Here is a 21,563-nt window from a genome sequence, read left to right as displayed (position 1 = left end):
ACATCTCATGTTTTTCCCAGTTTCACTGAATGGCACAAACATCAACCCAGTTGACCAAGCAAGAAATCTACATATTACTTTTTTCCTCCCCTCCATATTCAGTCAATCACTAATGTTCATTGATTTGCCATCGTAATAATTCTTGAATTATTCCTTTCCAGTGTGCACATGGTACAGCCACTGCCCTGGGTTAGACCACCCACTGTGCACTGGGTTACCAGTGCACATTCCAGCTGGATCCCCTGCCTGCAGGCTTGTTTCTTCCAGTGCATTCTCCACACAACTACAGTTCTTTCCCTGAGGCTCAAATCTGATCCTTTTACTTTACTCCACTATATCAGATTACTCAGAACCCTGTGGAAAATTACAGACTATGAACTGCGAGTTTCATGACACGGTTACTGCTCTCTGTGGTCTCCAGCCTAGTCTCTCTCAGAATTCCTCCCTGACATTCTATGTTTTAGCTGTGACGACCTACTTTTGGTTCCCTAAATATGCCACTTCTAGATAATTTTTGTGAGTTTGCAAAAACTATTCATCTGTCTGAAATATACTCCATCAGCCTCATCCCCTTCCTATTTCACTCCCCTCATTTTTTGGTTGGCTCACCCTCCCCATCCCTTCCACCCTACCCGCAAGGTAGGCCAGCTGTCTTCTCCCATGTGCTTCCACAGTTTGAAGCACTAAATATACTCTACTATAGTTAAATGTTTATTTTACTGTCTTTCCCAACATACTCCAGTTCTTTGAGAGGAAGATGCTGGTATCTTGTTCACTGTTCCTCCCTGGCACCAAGCAATACCCTTGCTATATAGTGGGCCCTCAGTAAGGATCTGCTGAATTCGTCAGGAAAACAGTTAAAGAAAGGAATCTTTAACACTCATTTGCATATAACATAGTAGTCAATTTATAATCTGTGGTAGTTCAAAAGTTCATTTACAAATTGGCTTGGGAGAACTCTGAATACTTTTTCTCATAAAAACAATATTAAATGTAGTAGATAATTAGCTACCTTCCCAAAATCTATTTCATCTATAATGTAGCTAACCTGTATCATTTATAGTTACTAAAGATTCTAACTACTGGATAACAATAATGGTTCTGGGGGAAAATGTATGAAGAATTCCAATTTAATAATGACATGAACTACTAATTTATGTAACTGGTTGAGGACAGAAGTTCTAATAGGGAGGGAATGAAAAATGACTAAAAACCAGGGATTTGGGGTGGCAAGGATTGGTCGTCTGCTGCCATTAATCTTTGGGAACATGTTCTAATCTGGATTAACTGACATTTCATCTCTCTTCTATTCCTTTAAGAATCCTAGGAATTAGGTACCAACTTCCTACTGACTGTCAACACTTCAGACTTCCAACAAGGGTTTCCTATATCACAGATAGAAAGTTAAAAACATGGTTCTCATATATATTCTTTTTCCTTAAACAAGCATTCTGTACTCACTATTAAATGCAAAAAAAGCTAAGCAAGCAAGTAAACAAAACAGCTATTAACTCTATGAAAAACAACAGTTGTTAAAAGAAGAAATGTAATTATAGTCAACTGTGAAATGTTTAACTGAGTCATTACACGGTAAACAATGAACACTAATCAATCCAAAAATTATGATAAAAATTATGATATGGGAAAACGAAGCTGGGTGAATGTATTGCAAATACTTTCTCCTAATCTGTATTTTGCATTTGCATTTTTATAAGTGTCTTTCATATTTCATACATTTTTAAGCACTAAAAATTTTAGCTTTGAGTCCCATTTTTTCCGTGCTTTTACAGATGTTGAATTAAAATGTTGTACACATGAAATTTATATAATGTTATTAAATAATGTTATCTCATTAAGTTTAATAATAAAAAAGCATGTATTTTTGTATCCTATCTAAAAAAAATCGCTACCCAAAGTTTGGGAATATTTTTATGTATGTTTGCTATTAAAATTTTTATAAACTAGCTTATATTTATGTCTTCGACCCACTTCAAGTTAATTTTTATGTATGATGTGAAATAATGGTCAAGGCTCATTGTTTTCTTTAAGAACATCCAATTGTCCTAATATTGTTTGTTGAAAAACATCATTTCCCATTGATGTACTACTACAAGTAAAAATCTAAGTTTTTACTTCTCTAGGATGAATATCCAGGAGACACACACACATACACACACACACACACACACACACACACACACATTTTTTTAAAGAGAATTTTCATAAGTTTATTTGAGCCAAACTGACAACATTGCTGGGAAGCAAGCTCTCAAATGCTTCCCATATTTTTTATGACCACATTTTATCTCCACTACTGGCTTATAAACTGATCGAAAGAATTTTCTTTTTTCCAGATACTGTTGTTGTTGTTTTTTTTATTTCTAGCATTTCCATTTTACTGTGTTATAGTTTTCCTATTTCTTCTGAAATTCTCCTTTTCATGTTTATTTTTTCTACTACACCCTTTAACATATTATTCACAGTTTTAGAAAAATTCCTTGTGTAATAGTTCTACTATCTGGGTCATTTCTTCAATTGACATTATTGATTGTCTTATCTTTTAACAACTTTTTAAAAATTTTCATAAACTCTATTTAATGCTAGAAATTATATCTAGAAGAACAGGACTGACTGAGATAAATGATGCTTACACCCAGAAATGGGCATACTTCTCTTCCTGCCAGGGTGACAGTATGGGAGGCACTAAGACAATCTAGTCAGTATTGAGTTGTATTTAGGTTCTCCTATGACATTTATCCTCAGTAAAACAAAAATTTTGAATTTCCCTATTTTTTGATAGTATGAACACAGGGTTTTTCTAAATGTTTCAGCTGTATTCTTAGCTTTCATCAGTCCCTCATGTCTACACTATAAATAGGTGTCTCTCTCCCCCAGTAGATTGACCTTGATGATTTCTCAGTGTTAACGGTAGGGGACAGAGAATCTCTTGGGTTTCCTGGTACCAGTCCTATATAATAAAAGGCTAATATGCAAATCGACCAAACAGCGGAATGACCGGTCGCTATGACACACACTGACCACCAGGGGGCAGACAATCAATGCAGGAGCTGTCCTCTGGTTGTCAGTGCGCTCCCACAGGTGGAGCTCATGGCTAGGCTCATGGCTGGAGAGTGCAGCGGCGGTGGCAGGAGCCTCTCCTGCCTCCGCAGTAGCACTTAAGGACCCCTCAGGGGATCCGACTGCCGGCTTAGGCCCGCTCCCCGATCCTGGACTGTGAGGGGGTGCAGGCTGGGCTGAGGGACCCCCCCTCAGTGCACAAATGTGCACCAGGCCTCTAGTTCAGTATAAGGCAACTTTCCTCCAGCTGAGTCTCGAAGATGGGACTTTCCTACTGTTTCTATCCCTTTTCCCTGTGGCAACTAAACTTTATCTCATAACTGTGAGTGCTCCAGGGCAGGAAAGATGTTCCCCCCCTCCTCCTGCAGTAACAGATCTCTGCCAAGTGCAAGGTCTTGATTTCAACAGGGTTTCCTGCCCAATCTCCAGAGGTAGACAGCTTTTGTTTCTACCCAGCCCCCAGAAGCAGCTGATCCTGGACTGGGTTTTGGAGGCTGGGAGAGGGGGTTTGCCTCTCCCATAATGGCTTAAGGCTTTTGCTTAATATGAGAAGAGAGTCCTGGAAATAGGCATGGGATTATGCTTATACTCCACCAATGGGATGCTCTCTGATCTCCTGGTCAGCACCAGGTAGAGGCCAGTGGAAGTAAAGCTTGTGTGTGCGGGTGAACTGCCTATGCCAGGACCCCCAACATTTTGAACTGTCATGACAATACATGCTCAGCCTTTATAATTTTGTTAAATTTTGGCTTTCTTCTTATCCACTTTTATGGAAGCTACCTTCTTCCTAACTCAATCTGCCAAAGGAAAGAATTTTATGTCTCATCTCTCCTCTCAACAAACAAGGAAAGGGAGGACATTTTCTCAATCTAAGAAAGGGCATCTATGAAAAACATAAAGATAACATTATAATTAATAGTGAAAGACTGAATGCTTTCTACCTAAGATTGGCAACAATCACTTCTATTAAAAATTATATTGTGTGCCTTCAGTGTGACAGGCAAGGCAAAGAAAAGACATATGGATTACTGGAAGGAATAGAAGTGTCTTTATGTGTAGACAAAATTATACTCTATGTAGAGAATGGCAAAGAATTTACAAAAAAAGCATAGGAACTAGTAAGTGAGTTCAGGAAAGGTCAATATACAAAAATCAATAATTCTATATTTAAAAAGAAAAATGTAGAAATTTAAATTTAAGAAATACTATTTACAAGAGCATAAAAGGACATGAAATACCTAAAAATAAATCTAACAAAATGTATTCAAGAAAACTGAAAACAGCCCAGCCAGTGGTGCTCAGGGGTTGAGCATCGACCTATGAAACAGGAAGTCACAGTTCGATTTCCAGTCAGGGCACATGCCCAGGTTGTGGGTTCAATCCCCAGTTGCAGGAGGCAACTAATCAATGATTCTCTCTCATCACTGACATTTCCACTATCTCTCCCTCTCCCTTCCTCTCTGAAATCAATATATATATAAAACTGAAAACATTGCTGGGAGAAATTAAAGAAGACCTCAATTAAATCAGTTACTCTCTTCATGGATCAGGAGATTCAATGCTTAAGAAGTCAGTTCTCAATACCACCTCCCACCTGTTAGAAAGGCTATTATAAAAAAAGACAGAATAACAAGTGTTCATGAGGATGCACAGATAGGGAACCTTTGTGCACTGTTGATGGGGATAAAATTGGTGCAGTCACTATGGAAAATAGTATGGAGGTTCCTAAAAAAATTAGAACTAGAACTATCACATGGTCCTGAAATGTCGCACTGAGTATTTATCAGAAGAAAAATTTAAAAAATAACTAAAAACGATATATGCACCCCAAGTTTACTGCACTGTTATTTACAGTAGCCAATACCTGGAAACAGCATGAGTGGCCATCAATGGATGAATGGGTAAAGAAAATATGGTATAAAGTCTGAGGTGGGGCAGGAGCCCAATGAAGGGGTGCAAAGGGTAAAAAATGGCAGGTATCTGTAATACTCTCAAAAATAAAAATACATTTAAAAATTATAAAAGAAAAAAGAAAACATTATATATACACACAGTGGAATATTATTTAGCAATAAAGGAAGGAAATCTTGCTATTTACAACAACATGGATAGACCTTGAGGGCATTATGCTAAGTGAAATAAGTCAGACAGAGAAAGACATATGATCTCACTTACATGTGGAGTCTAAAAATAATACTCATAAACAGAACAGATTGGTCACTGCCAGAGGTGGTGGTGTTGGTGGTGAGAGAAATGGGTGAAGGGGGTCAAAATGTACAAACTTCCATTAAAAAGTAAATGGGTCATGAGGATGTAAGATACAACATGGTGACTATCTATAATAATAAAAGCGTAATATGCTAATTAGACTGGATAGCCGGATGACCTTCCAGATGTCCTTCCAGATGACCTGCCAGATAAAGCGACAGGAGCTGAGGCAGAGGCGGCTGCGGTGGCAGGCAGGGGTCCGAGGAAGAGGCGGTTAGGGGTGATCAGGCAGGCAAGCAGTTAAGAGACAGCGGTCCAGGATTGCAATAGGGATGTTTGACTGCTGGTTCGGCCAAAGGGTCCCGGATTGCGAGAGGGTGCAGGCCGGGCTGAGGGACACCCCACACCCCCATGCACAAATTTCGTACACCAGGCCTCTAGTCCTATCTAATAAAGAGGTAATATGCAAATTGATCATCACTCCAACACACAAGATGGCTGCCCCCATGTGCTCAAAGATGGCCGCCTCCATGTGGACAAAGGATGGCCAGCAGGGGAGGGCAGTTAGGTGTGACCGAGCTGGCAGAGAAGGGCAGTTGGGGGTGACCAGGCCAGCAGGGGAGGGCAGTTGGGGGCGACCAGGCCGGCAGGGGAGGGTAGTTAGGGGCGACCAAGTGAGCAGGAGAGGGCAGTTGGGAGCAACCAGGCCTGCAGAGGAGGGCAGTTGGGAGGGACAAGGCCTGCAGGGGAGTGCAGTTGGGGGGGACCAGGCCTGTAGAGGAGGGGAGTTGGGAGGGACAAGGCCTGCAGGGGAGGGAAGTTGGGAGGGACCAGGCCTGCAGGGAGGGCAGTTGGGGGTGATCAGACCTGCAGGGGAGGGCAGTTGGGAGGGACAAGGCCTAAAAGGGAGGGCAGTTGGGGGTGATCAGGCCTGCTGGGGAGGGCAGTTAGGGGTGACCGGGCCAGCAGAGGAGGGCAGTTCGGGGGGACCCAGGCCTGCAGGGGAAGGCAGTTGGGGGGACCAGGCCTGCCAGGGAGGGCAGTTGGGGGCGACCAGGCCGGCAGGGAAGGGCAGTTGGGGGCGACCAGGTTGGCAAGGGAGGGCAGTTAGCGGTGACCAGGCCGGCAGGGAAGGGCAGTTAGGGGCAATCGGGCCAGCAGGGGAGCAGTTAGGCGTCGATCAGGCTGGCAGGGGAGTGGTTAGGGGGTGATCAGGCTGGCAGGCAGAAGCGGTTAGGGGCAATCAGGCAGGCAGGCAGGCAGGCAGGCAGGTGAGTGGTTGGGAGCCAGCAGTCCTGCATTGTGAGAAGGCTGTCTGACTGCCCAGTGGGAGCGGGCCTAAATGGGCAGTTGGACATCCCTCAAGGGGTCCCAGATTGGAGAGGTTGCAGGCTGGGCTGAGGGACACCCCCCTCCCCCACGCGAATTTCGTGCACCAGGCCTCTAGAATATATATACAAGGCTAATATGCAAAGCACCCCTGCAGGAGTTCAACTGGGAGTGACTAGGGGTGATCAGGCCACAGGGGAGCAGTTAGGGGCATCAGGCAGGCAGGCAGAGGCTGTTAGGGGCGATCATGCAGGCAGGCAGAGGGGTTAGGGGCGATGAGGCAGGCAGGCAGAGGCGGTTAGATACGAACAGGCAGGCAGGCAGAGGTGGTTAGAGGTGATGACGCAGGCAGGCAGAAGGTTTAGGGGCAATGAGGCAGGCAGGCAGAGTAGTTAGGGGCGATGAGGCTGGCAGGCAAGTGGTTAGGGGCGATGAGGCCGGCAGCCGGAGTGGTTAGGGGAGATGAGGCAGGCAGGCGAGTGGTTAGGGGCTATGAGGCAGGCAGGTGAGTGGTTAGGGGTGATGAGGCAGACAGGCAGAGTTGTTAGGGGCGATGAGGCAGGTAGGCAAGTGGTTAGGGGCGATCAGGCAGGCAGGCGAGTAATTAGGTGTGATCAGGCAGGCAGGTAGGCGAGCAGTTAGGAGCCAGCAGTCCCGGATTGAGAGAGGGTGCAGGCCGGGCTGAGGGACCCCCCCCCCCACGACACCCCATGCACAAATTTCGTGCACAGGGTCTCTAGTATTTAATAATACTGTATTCTAAGTTTGAAAGTTTCTAAGAGAGTGAATCTTAAGGGTCCTCATCATAAGAAAAAATATTTTGTGAGTATATATAGTGATGGATGTTAACTATATTTATTGTGGTGATCATTTTGCCATATACACAAATTTCAAATCATTATGTTTTACACCTGAAACTAAGAAAATGTGTGCCAATTATACCTCAATTTAAAAGAAGTTAATTCTTCAAAATTAATCTACAGGTTCAAAACAATACCAATATAATTGTACACACTTAACAAGCTAATTTTTTTTAAATCCTTACCGAGGATATGCTTTTATTGACTTTTTTAAAGAGAGAGGATGGGTGAGAGAGAGAGATACATCAACTGATTGCCTCCCATATGCTCTCCAATTGGAGATTGAATCTGCAACTTAGGTATGTGCCCTGACCAGGAAGTGAACCTGTAACCTTTTGATGTACAGGACGATGTTCCAACCAAATAAGCCACACAGCCAGGACTTAACAAGCTAATTTTTAAACTCATATAGGAAAGCAAAGGGCCTACAAGACAAAACAATTTTGCAAAAGAATAAAGTAGGGATGAACACAATGTGATTTCAGGACTTATTATAGAGATAATCAAGCCACTTTAGTGTTCTATAAGGTTATATGCACAGTACGATCAATAGAACAGAATAGGAAGCCCAGAAACAGACCCATACATATATAACCAACTGATTTTTTTATGAAAATGCCAAGATAATTTAACGATGGAAAAACAATCTTTCCAACAAAGAATGCTGGAACAACTGAAAATTTATATGCAAAAACCCCCAAAGCAAAAACAAGTCACCCTGCACCCTTACTCTGTACAACATAAAAAAATTAACTTAAAATAGTGCATAGACCTACATATATACCCTAAAGCTATAGTACATTTAGAAAAAAACATAGGAGAAAATTTTTGTAAAATTGGATTAAGCAAAAATTAATTAGGATTCTAAAAGCACAAAACATAAAAGAAAAACTTGATAAATTTTGGACTGTTTCAAAATTTAAAATTTCTATTCTTTCATAGACAATGTTAAGAAAATAAAAATAAAATTCACAGACTTGGAAAAAATATTTGTAAGCGACATGTATGTTAAAGGACTTGTTTCTAAAATATATTAAGAGCTCTAATTCATGGGCACACTGCGATTTAAAAACTAACACTTAAAAAATGTTTTTTAACCCTCACCCGAGGATAAGTTTGTATTGATTTGAGAGAGAGAGAAAGGAGGGGAAAGAGAAACATCAATATGAGAAAGAAACATTGATCGGGTGTGCACCCCGAATGTGCCCGGACCAGGGATCGAACCGGCAACCTAAGTATGTGCCCTGACCAGGAATTGAACCTGCAATCTTTTGGGGTACGGGACAATGCTCCAGCCAACTGAGCCACCTGGCCAGGACCAAAACTCTAACACTTTTTAGACAAACAGAACATGAACACATTTATGTCTACAGGGAACTAAAAACATAATACCAATAAAAAATAATTGAGAAATTAAAAAGATTAGTTGTAGCAATTATGCAGTAGAACCATACAAAAAGCTGATAATGAAGATGAATATATGTACGTCCTTTAACGTATAAAATACCATCAAAGTGTACCCTTATATTGGAAAGGGTCAATATATGGATAGTAGTATAAAGGTGTTCAATATACTATTGTTTACTTTGAATATGTCTAAAGGTTTTTCATTATAAAGAGTAAAAAATAAAATGGCAGACATGTTACAATATGCAAATAAGCTGCTTAAGTAAAACCATTAAAGTAAATTAAATAATTTCTATGAAGACACACACATGATGGCCCAGCAATGAGTACCTTGGCAACAGCAGTCTGTTTAAACATGCGAGTAATCAACCCCATAGCAGTCTCAGTGGACATAGAATTTGGAGCTCTCATTAATTTTTCCCACTCTTCAAAGCTGGCATTCAATTCCTGTGTGGGAGAAAGCAACAGTGTTTAGACATGAAACATAAAGAACAGAACAATTACTGCAGCAATGAATCATGTCCTACCTTCTTTTATCCTATCTAATAAAAGAGTAATTTAATGCAAATTAACCATCACTCTGCTACACCCACAAGCCACGCCCACCAGCCAATCAGGAGCGAGTATGCAAATTAACCCAACCAAGATGGCTGCGGCCATGGAGCAAACAGGAGGCTTGGGTTGCCCTCGGCAATGGAGAAAGCCAAGCTTTCTGCACCCCCTGGCCAGCCCAGACCTCCACTCAAGTCTACAAAGTTTCAATTATAGAAGATAAATAAATCCCAACAAAAATGGCGGCAGCCACGGAGCAAGCAGGAGTCTTGGCTCTGGCTCAAGGCTACTAAGTTTCAATTATAGAAGATAAATACATCCCAGATACTAGGGCCTCCGCTTGGGTCGCCAGGGGCATGGTCGGCCTGCAAACCACCACAGGCCCCTCGCCCAGGCCGCCCCACGCCCCAACGGAACCCCCACCCTGATCCGGGACACCCTTCAGGGCAAACCAGCTGGCCCCCACCCGTGCACCAGGCCTCTATCCTATCTAATAAAAGAGTAATATGCAAATTGACCATCACTCCAACACACAAGATGGCTGCCCCCATGTGGACACAAGATGGCCAGCGGGGGAGGGCAGTTGGGAGGGACCAGGCCTGCAAGGGAGGGCAGTTGTGGGCGATCAGGCCAGCAAGGGAGGGCAGTTGGGAGGAACCAGGCCTGCAAGGGAGGGCAGTTGGGGGCGATGAAGCCTGTAAGGGAGGCCAGTTAGGGGTGATCAGGACGGCAGAGGAGGGAAGTTGGGGGCGACCGCGCCTGCAGGGAAGGGCAGTTGGGGGGGACTCAGACCTGCAGGGAAGGGAAGTTGGGGGTGACCAGGCCTGCAGGTGAGGGCAGTTAGGAGTGACCAGGCCTGCAGGGGAGGGCAGTTGTGGGGGACCAGGCCTGCAGGGGAGGGCAGTTAGGGGAGACCAGGCCTGCAGGGGAGGGCAGTTAGGGGCAAACAGGCTGAAAGGGGAGCAGTTAGGCATCAATCAGGCTGGCCGGGGAGTGGTTAGGGGGTGATCAGGCTGGCAGGCAGAAGCGGTTAGGGGCAATCAGGAAGGCAGGCAGGCGAGCAGTTGGGAGCCAGCAGTCCTGGATTGTGAGAGGGATGTCCGACTGCCCGTTTAGGCCCGATCCCAGTAGGATCGGGCCTAAACGGGCAGTCGGACATCCCTCGAGGGGTCCCAGATTAGAGAGGGTGCAGGCTGGGCTGAGGGACACACAACCCTGTGCATGAATTTTGTGCACTGGGCCTGTAGTATATATATAAAGATATAAAAGAAAATTCCCTAAGATGCCAATGTGTTCATTTAAAGACATGGAGGCAGCTCAGTCACATGTTCACACCAATAACAGAAACTAACAATAAGCTGTAGGTGAAAATCTTTGCTAACATCATAAACCAAACAATTGCAGCTTCCTCTTAAGGGAAAACATTTTGTAAAGTAAACATAAAAATTTAAATACATAAGAAAGAAGCACAGTGAAAATGTATATGGTAGCAAACTATTTTTATAAAAAGATATGATGTTACTTAAATAAAATCAAACAAAAGACTTGGGGGATATTAGTTAAACAAAAATATAATATAATCATACATTCCCTTATTTTTCTTTCAAATGCTAAAATAGTGGATAAAGGAAATTAGATTATTCTTATTTTTCCAATAACATATTGCTCCAATGTTTTCCAATAACATAAGCATACAGAATGCTTACTCTAAGATTTCAAAATAAAACACTGCAAAAAATAATCTTTGTCAACAAAGTTATGCCCAGATTTGAAGAAATTTCAGAGAATATATAAGCATTGCACTACCAAAAATGTATATAAAGATTTGCTAAATACAATTTGGCTTTCTGATATGTTTAACTTCACATCTTACATGATCACCAAATTTTAAGATTGCAAGAACAGGGCTGTATCTAAGTTATTCTAGAGGACAGCTACTTATACTTAAAAATAAAAAAATCCTAGAAGAAGAAACACAACTTCCCTTGCTTCACACCCTACAGATACTCAGAATTCTTAATACTAAATCTTTGTTGTAATTGAATTACTTTTTTTCTATATTCAGCAGAAATATGTTTTTTTAATCACTAGGATACTGAATCTTTTCACATTATATGACTAAAGTTAAATTCTTCCTGCTCGGTTCTCGAAATAATACAAAGTCAATACATATGCTCTATTAATTAAACCTATTTTAAGAAAGCAGACTTTTCCTTCTGTAAAATATGAAATACGTACAATCTTTCTTAGTATAATTTAAAGTGATTTAAAATAAGACTTTCAGTCAAAAAGGGTTCTCACCTTGGCTGCTGCTGATGGAAGGTCGAAAGGAATACGCTGTCTGATTTTAGGGGGCAGCTGGGTTAAAACGTCAGTCTTTAGCCTTCTAATCATTATGTCACTTAATAACTGATGAAGTTCATTAAGATTTGACGCCCCTCTACAATCCCACTGAGGCCTTTTACCAAAATATCTGTTAATATGAAGAAAAGAACATGCAGTAAGAAAACAATTTATCCAATGTGTTCTTCCTTTAAATGATAGAAGCCATGGCACTGCTTTTACTGTTATTTTTTAATGCAAATTAGTTTCAAAAAGCTCAGCTTGAGAACTAGTAATGAATAAGATTACAGATAACTTTCAGCTATAGAAAATACTAGTGTCTAAACGTACTGTTTACACTGAGTTCATGCAATGCTGGGTGAACTGGTCACTCTGACAACCACTGGCAATTCTGGGTGGGCTCATACATGGCAGGCAGAATGTTTAGCAGATGTAGCCCTAACTAGGCACTAACTGCCGGTACACCAGCCAGTCAGCAACCAAACCACCTGAAACATCTCCACACCTTCTAGAAGAAGGTATTATCTGGCACCGACATCAAAGGAAATAAAAAAAACAACAACCCACTGTGAAAGAGAGAATGGGAGGATACAATGTTTACTGGTAGAAGTCAATGCAGACAGACGCTGACTTGGTAAAGAAAGGAAGCTACAACTTAAAATGCTTTCAAAAGGTAACTTTTCCCCTAGACCTCCACAAAAATCAGGAGTTGGAAACACCAAGGACTGTGGACAGGTGTTAAGGCAAGAGTTGAAATATAAATATTTCGATCTGGTGGATCTACTAAACTTAGGCATCAGGATAGCTGGCCTAAAAACATCCCTCTATCACTGTGACAACTCAAACACTTCCCCACAAAATTCCCAGTCGTCTTCAAAGGGACCATACTATTAAAAATGAGCTGTTAAATAATAATTAACAAAGGAAAAATTATTATTAGGCTGTATTATCATTACTAATATTAATAATTAAATAACTATAATTTTAATAGGATTTTGGTGGTATTTTAGCACAAATTGGTGTCAATTTGAGAAAGTTAAAACTTGTTGACATGAATTTTGATAGCAAACATACTAGAGTAGTAAGACAACATTAAAGACATGTACCATACTTGCATGTAAAATTGATTAGAAAAGTACAGTGAATGAATGGAGCTACAGTATGATAAAATGAAAGACACCATTCAGTTGTCATCAATAAGAAATTTACTTGTTTAAAAAGAAACTGATAGCATTATAAGAAAATTCAATCAGTTTATTTATAACTAGAGGCCCAGTGCACAGATTCCTACACTGGCAGGGTCCCTCGACGTGGCCTGCAGCTCTCCAATATACCCTGAGGGGTCCCAGATTGCGAGAGGGTGCAGGCTTGGCTGAGAGACCCCACTGGTGCACCATCAGGGTTGGGGAGGGACCGCAGGAGGCCTCCAGGGCATGTCCCACCCGTCTCACCCAGTTCCGATCGGCCTGACCCCAGCAGCAAGGTAACCTACCAATCGGAGCATCTGCCCCCTGGTAGTCAGTGCGCAGTCATAGCTACTGGTCGAATGGTCAAATGGTCGCTTAGGCTTTTATATATACAAATTGTTATAAATTAAATCATTGATACTTGTTCACTGAAATGTCTTTACTTTCTTTAATGTTTTATAGCCCCATTTTGCATTAAAAATACACACACTAATGAAAATGAAAAAAATATTTGCCAATACTCAATTCTGCCACCTAGTTTACTATTCACAATCATATACTTAGGTACATTTTGACCTCATGGTAAAAATATGTAATATTCAGAACTACCAATGATGGGAAAAGAGACTGGATTTGGTGGGGGAAGGTGGTTGAGAATGAAATGTTTGCAATTAAAATGGATTCTTAAGCACACTCTCCATCTACACATTCTGTAGCTGTACAACATGCTTGGCAAAGTCTTATGGCACAACTGTTCTGCATGAGCACTGACAGCACACAGGTACCCTCAAACAGGCCACCATAGGCCTCACTTGCCTCCTGCAGGGCACCAACAGCTGTGCTCCAGAAACAGGTAAGAAGTCAGAGCATCTAATCTCACAGGCCAGCCCCAGGCCTGGAAGGATGAGGTCTCCTAGTTTTAATTTTTAAAATTTCCTTTGCTCTCAGTCTCTTTACCCCTCTCAGTAGTACAGTAGCCAGTATGAACCATGCTTTAGACTCGGAAATCCTTTCTACCACCCCCAGCCTCTTTTCTTTCCCACTAGAGGTGGCAAGGACTCTACAGAGTGTTGGCAGCACAAAGTGCCACTGATGCCCCCTCCCCCAAGTTTGGAGTGCAAAAGGGAAATGAGAGGGGGAGGGGGCTGGAAGAGGTGCCACCTGTAAACACTGGTGTCTTGCCATTCAATTTGATGCTTACTATATTATGGAATATCCTAATCTGTTTTATTTAACAGCTTTATTAAGATACTAGAGGCCTGGTGCAAGAATTTGTGCACGAGTGGGGTCTGGCCGGCCTGCCCCCAATTGGGGTGGGGAGGCCAATCAGGGGCGGGGCCAGCCAGGGGAGGGGTGGTGGGAGGTTGTGGGGGGGGAGCGGATCAGGGCCCAGATTGGGCCGGTTAGCCGCCACAGTGCGCATCATAGCGATTGGTCGCTCCAGTCATTCTGCTGTTTGGTCGCTGGGCTTTTATATATATAAATAATTCATAATGCCAAATAATTCACCCATTTATAGTGTACAATTCAGTGTACAATTTAAAGTATACAATTCTAATATATTCATAGATAGTGCAACCATCACCATGGTAAATACTAGAATGTTTTCATCATTTCAAAAAGGAACTCCTATATCCTTTAGCTATCACTCTTAACTGCTGTCCTGCCTTCCCATCCCTAAGCAACTACGAATCTATTAAAGATTTCCCTATTCTGAACTTCCATATACATGGAATCACACAGTATGTAGTGTATAGCATATAGCATATAGTATACTATACTAGTATATAGTGACTGGCTTTCTTCACTTAGCATAATGTTGTCAAGGTTCATCTGTGTTGTAGCATATACACTAAGTGGCCAGATTATTATGATCTCTGAGCGCATAATAATCTGGCCACTCAATGTATAACCTATATAATAAAAAGCTAATATGCAAATTGTCCCCTTGACCAGGAGTTCGACCAGCAGGCAGGCCGGCCAACCACCCATGTCCCCTCCCCCTGGCCAGGCTGGCCGGACCCCACCCATGCATGAATTCATGCACCGGGCCTCTAATATATATATTATATATTATATATATTCATTGAGTGGCCATATTATTATGTGTTCAGAGATCATAATAATCCGGCCACTCAGTGTATATCAGTACTTTATCCCTTTTTAAGGCTCAAAAATATTCCATTGTGTGACTATACCACATTTTGTTTATCTATCTGTTGACAGATATTTTGATTGTTTCTAACTTTTGGCTTTTATGAATAATGATGCTATGAACACTCATACATATGCAAATTTTTGTGTGGACATATATTTTCATTCCTCTCAGGCAAATACCTAAGAGTGAACGGCTAGGTCATATGGTAATTTTGTTTGATCATTTCAAGAAGTGCCAGATTGTTTTTCAAAGCAGCTGGACCTGTTTACATTCCAACCAGCAGTGTTCAAGGGTTTTGACTTCTTCAGGTCTTCACCAATACTTGTTATCCAACTTTTTTTCCCCCATTGATTTTTAGAGAGAGTGGGGGCGGGGAGGAGAGACAGAGAAAGAGAAACATGGATGTGAGAGACACATTGATTGGTTGTTTCCTGTACATGCCCCAATCAGGGCCTGGGCAGGGGAGGAGCTTGCAACCAAGGTATGTGCCCTTGACCAGAATCAAACCTGGGACCCTTCAGTCTGCAGGCCGACGCTCTATCCACTGAGTCAAACCAGCCAGGGCCCATACAGATTTTTGAGTGAACATATGTTTATCTTGTCTAAATACCCAAAGTGGGACTGCTAGTTTGTATGGTAAGTGTATGTGTAACTTCATAAGAAACTGGCTTACTGTTTTCCAAAGTTCCTATATCATTCTGCATTCCACCAGCAATGTGAATGACTTCCAGTTGTTCAGCACTGTTGCCATGATGTGATATTATCAGTTTGTAAAAATTTTATCTATTCTAATGCATATGTACTAGTATTTCATTGTGGTTTTAACTAGCATTTCTCTAATGACTAATGACATTGTGCATCTTTTAAAGTGCTTATTTGACCTCCACATATCTCCTTAGATGATGTCTCTAACTCTTTCAACCATTAAAAAGTCTTTTGTTCTATTTTTGAGTTTTGAAAGATTACATATATATATAATCCTCACCTGAAGACATGCTTATTAATTGGGGGGAGAGAGAGAGAAAGAGAAACACTGATCAATTACCTTCCTGTACATGCCCTGACCAGGGATCAAACCTGCAACCTAGGTATGTGCTCTGATTAGGAATCAAACCACAAACCTTTCAGTGTATGGGATGATACTCTAACTAACTGAGCCACACTGGCCAGGGCTTCATATATTTGTAATAAATTCCTCTTATATATTTTAAAATTTATATATTTGTGAATATATATATGAATTTTATATATCTTTTTAAGGCTCAAAAATATTCGTGTGAATATACCACATTTTGTTTATCTATTTATCTGTTGACAGATATTTTGTCATGTAAAGCCCATATTTGATCAAATACTAGTATGTGCTTTACAAAATTTTATAGTAGTCTGTGGCTTGTACATTCATTCTCTTAACAGTGTCTTTGGAAGAGACCTTTTCAGTTTTGAAGTAAGAGCACTTTTGTCTTTTATGGTTCATGTGTTTTTTTTTGTTGTTTTTTTTTTTTTTTTTTTTGTATTCTATATAAAAACATCTGCCTAACCCAAGGTCACAAAGATTTTCTTCTTTATTTGCTTTAAAATTTTTTATAGTTTTATGTTTTGTATTTACAGTCATATTTAATTTTTTTCAATTTTTAAATTTTGATGTATAGACATAACATAAAATTTACCATCTTAAGCATTTTAAGTGTACATTTCAGCAGTATTAAATACATTCATAAAGTTGTACAACCATCACCACAATTCATCTCCATAACTCTTTTCACCTTTTAAACTGAAATGCCATACCCATTAAACAATAACTCCTCATTGTTCCATACCCCCAATCCTGGCAACTACCATTCTATTTTCTGTCTCTATGATTTTGAATACTCTAAGTACCTCATATAAATGGAAGCATACAGCGTTTGTCTTTTGGAGATTGGCTTATTGCATTTAGTGTAATGTCCGTAAGGTTCATTCATGTTGAAGCATATGTCAGAATTTCCTTCCTTTTTAAGGCTGAATAATATTCCATTGTATGTATAAACTACAATTTGCTTATCTCTTTATCTGTTTTGATGAACATTTACGTTGCTTCCACAATTTAGCTATTGTGAATTATGCTGCTATGAACATAGGTGCACAAATATTTCTTCAAGTCCGTGTTTTCAATTCTTTTGAGTATATACCCAGAATTGAAATTGCTGGATCATATCAGCCCACTGCCTTCTGGACTCCAAAGTTTCTGATAAGAGACCTGCTGCTAATCTTTTTGAGTGTCCCTTGTATATGATGAGCTTCTCTCTTGTTGCTTTCAAGATTCTTTTTGTCTTTTGAAGATTTGATTTTAGTATCTCAGTGTGGGTCACTTTGAGTTCATCTTATTTAGAGCTCATTGAGCTTCTTGGATGTTATAAATATGTCTTTGACAAATTTGGGAATCTTTCAGAACTTATTTCTTAAACTATTCTCTCAGCCCCTTACTCTCTTCTCCTAAGACTCCCAACAGACATGTGTTGATTGGTTTGATGATTTATACAGGTCCCTTAGGTTGTCACTTCGCATGCTTTTTTCTTTCTGTCCCATAGACTGGAAAATTTCTATGGTCCTATCTTTGAGTTCTCTGATTCTTACTTCTGTTTGCCTTTGATTCCCTTTATTCCTTCTAGTGCATTTTTCATTTCAATTATTGTACTTTTCATCTTCAGAATTACATTTTAAAATTTGGTTTCTATCTCTTTATTATTATTTCCATTATGTTTACACATCTTCTTTTATTTTTTTTAACTTTCTCCACATCTTCCTTCAGTTCTTTGAGCATCTTTAAGACAACTGTTTTAGTCTTTTCCTATGAGATCTGTCATCAGATCTTTTTCAAGAGTTTCTGTTGACTTATTTTTTCCTTTGAATAGATCAAGTGGGATTGCAAGGCTAGTACAATATTCATAAATCAATAAATGTGATACATCACATAAATTAAATGAAGGATAAAATCACATGCTCATATCAATAGATTCAGGAAAAAGCATTTGATAAAATCTAGCACCCATTTATGAGAAAAACTTTTAGCAAAGTGGGGATGGAGGGAAAGACAACAACAAAAAAGGAGCATGTTAAACAGCACCACACAAACTGCAAAATCCAGACTACAGTAACTTATCTTATTCAGAAAATTAAAATAAATGAATAAAGCAAGGAAATAGAAAAGATTAAGAGACTAAATCCAGAGATTAAGAGAGACATAAGAGATATTTATCACTTATAATGCATGAGTCTTATTTTAGGTACTGGTTCAAACAAACTATGGGGAAAAAATTTAAAAAAAGAACTACAAATTTATGACATTCACAAGATAACTGGAAATTTGAACATTTACTATATTCTTAAAATATTAAGAAATTATTATTAATTTTAATTGTTTAAGCATGATAAAGGTATTATAACTTTTTTAATGAGTCCTTACTATTTAGAGATATGTACTGAAATACTTTATGCACAAAATGGGATATCTAGGCTTTTTTTCCAAACAACACAGGGTAGTGAGGGTAGATGGGAGTATAGGTAAACCAAGAGTGGTCATGTGTTGATAAATGTCAAAGCTGATGAAGAAGAGTACATTGGGGTTGGGAGGGGGTCATTATACTATTCTGTCTACTTTGAACATATTGAAATTTTTCCGTAATAAAGTATTAAAAAGAAGACCAGAAAATAAATTAAGAAAAAAAGTGATGGAATTTAGGAATTTGGGAATCTAATAGAGTAAATGGCAACAGAAAACACAGGATGATGGCTCTTCACCATCTATATATATAAAAAGCTAATATGCAAAGTGTCCCCATGGGAGTTCGCCAGGAGACCAGGAGTTCTATGGCTCGCTATGACGTGCGATGACCACCAGGGGGCAGTGCAGAATGAAGGAAGGCGCCAGCAGGCAGCAGGCAGCCGGGGAAGGGAGGCCCCTGCTGGCAGCCAGAAGGCCCCGACTGACCCTGATTGCCAGCCAGGCCTAGGAACCCCACCCATGCACTAATTTCGTGTACCAGGCCTCTAGTACCTAAAGAAAAACCATCCAGACTGGAGTAGAACAGAAGGCTATGGGATGGGAGGCCTCCAGGAAAAAGAAAAAAGATTATTTATGTGCTTGTAAGACCTTTTGGAAGTTGACAGAACAGTTGGCTATATAGAAAACCAAAAGATTGGGTCAGGGGGAGAGGGGGGAGAAATAATTATAAGATTAAAAGTCAACCAAGAAAAAAAGTCAATTACTTGATTCATTAGAGAATGTAAATTTATTTAATCCGTTTATTCTATTTATTCGGTCAATATAAACATGGACACTGAACTACCAAATAATTCAAACACTGGAAAGAGAATGGAAGGAAGGTGGTGTCAAGGGGGGTTTAATTACTGCTCTTTTACCTTTTAGTTTTGTGATCTGGACAAGTTACTTAACCTTTCCAAATCTGTTTATTCTAGATAATACATCTAAAATACATGGCACACTATCTTATATATAAAAGGTAATATCATGTAGCCCATGAAAATGATATATTTTAGTTATTTATATAGAAGATATCCTAAAAGTAGTGCTACATAGAAGAATATGTATAATATGGCTCTATTTAGATACAATTGTCTATCTATCTATCTATCTATCTATCTATCTATCTATCTATCAATCATCTATCTTTATGTCCCTCAGCAGAGAAGCTACCTAGAGGGCAAGTTATCAAAACACTGTCTCTGAACTGTGCAATTCTAGTTGATTTTTTTCCAATTAAAAATTTTTTCTCTTTGATTTATTAAAGTAAATACAAATGATTTCCCCAAAAGCAGTAAACTATCATATAAATTAGTAAAAATAAAGGCAATAAACTTATAAAGATGATTTTAAAGCATGGGACAGGGTGATGCTAAGTGAAATTAGCAGATGATAGCATTACAATCAGGCTCTATTAAAACCATGTAAAAATTATTAGATCTACAGACAAGGTAGACATAAAGAAAAAATGAAAATAATTTACTGGTTACTATAGTTAGATTATGATATTTTTCCTTTCCAGTTTTATTGTTATAGTGTCATATTATTTTTATTTTTAAAAGTACATATATATAAGTATGTATATTTTATAAGTTCTTACTCATATTACTAAAATCTACTTGCCTATTAAGTTTCAAATAACAGCTTTGCCCTCTGAGGCCACAAAGACAAAAGTCTAATTCCTTCAAAATGACAGATCTTTAAATATTTAAAGACAGGCTCCCTCTAGATCTCTAGATCTTTTTTTTTTTTTTTTAATTCCTATAGGCTTTCTAAGATCAGGCACTATGTCTTTCTCATCATTCTATTGCCAGCATCTCAGAAATAATGTCTTAAATATAGCAGGCAATCAATAATATTAGGTATTTGTTCAGCTGAATATGAAATCCCCTCATAGCTGAATATGAAGTCACCCTCTCCCAGATATGTTTTCACCTGTTAACATGCTTCTTAAAATAGGACTTATAGTTCTCTCTCAATTCCTTGTATTCCTTTCCTCCAATGACCTTCTAAAATTTATTCCAACCATTCATTCCACTCCCACAGCTATAAACAGTGCTGAAAAGTAGCTCTACCTGATAAATTCAAATTAGTCCACCTTTTCATTTATACCCACTATATCTTTACTATTTCATCAGGACCTATGGTCAACTGACTGCTCCACTTTCATCATATCCACAAATTCCTTCCTGTCTTCACACCCATCCTCACCTTGTTTTGATCTCTGAGTCCATACATTAGTATTGTTATGATCTATATAACATAATTTCACAGTCTATGCATCAGAAGCACATGGGGGGGAAATCTTCAATGGCGCCTTCTCCAAGCCTGTAACTAGGCTGCTGGGTGTTGCTGGGGAAATTGTACCTTAGAAAATACTGCTTCCTCTATAAATCTAGAATTACTAATCTCAAGTGGTTACTCAGTGCTGTTACCAATTCTAAAACACTAGTCGTGTTACCTCATTCTCCCATTAAGCAAAATTTCAAACCATGTCAACATTCATCAAACTTTTAACCCTCTATTTTTTCCATTTCTCTGAACACATGACTGTCCTTCCCATTTCACAGAGAAGATAAAAATCACCATATTCAAATTCCCTAAATTTCCCACCACCTCAGAAACTATTATATATTCTCAATAATACCATGCAGCCATAAAAAGGATGAAGTTATTTATATATACAAAAAAAGAATAAATAAAGACAGTACAAAACAACATTTATTTTTTATTTTTTTTAAAATATATTTTATTGATTTTTTTACAGAGAGGAAGGGAGAGGGATAGAGAGTTAGAAACATCGATGAGAGAGAAACATCGATCAGCTGCCTCCTGCACACCTCCTACTTTGGATGCGCCCACAACCAAGGTATATGCCCTTGACCGGAATCGAACCTGGGACCTTTCAGTCCACAGGC

The 21,563-nt window shown here is 39.7% G+C and overlaps 1 protein-coding gene across 1 annotated transcript in view; it reads right to left on the bottom strand.

The window, feature by feature from the left end:
* The window catches only part of ZRANB3 (zinc finger RANBP2-type containing 3), a 273,693-nt gene that overhangs the window by 63,216 nt on the left and 188,914 nt on the right, over window positions 1–21,563 (bottom strand). Inside the window, exons 7-8 of the mRNA XM_080670095.1 lie at window positions 11,736–11,907; window positions 9,213–9,329 (exon numbers count right to left, since the gene is read on the bottom strand). Coding sequence (XP_080526221.1) covers window positions 9,213–9,329; window positions 11,736–11,907 — 289 coding nt within the window. The remainder of the gene's footprint in view (window positions 1–9,212; window positions 9,330–11,735; window positions 11,908–21,563) is intronic.

The sequence above is a fragment of the Plecotus auritus genome (assembly GCF_963455305.1).
Source record: "Plecotus auritus genome assembly, chromosome: 5".
Lineage (NCBI taxonomy): Eukaryota > Metazoa > Chordata > Mammalia > Chiroptera > Vespertilionidae > Plecotus > Plecotus auritus.
The sequence above is the reverse complement of the archived record's forward strand: the minus strand, read 5'-3'. Positions and strand labels throughout refer to the sequence as shown.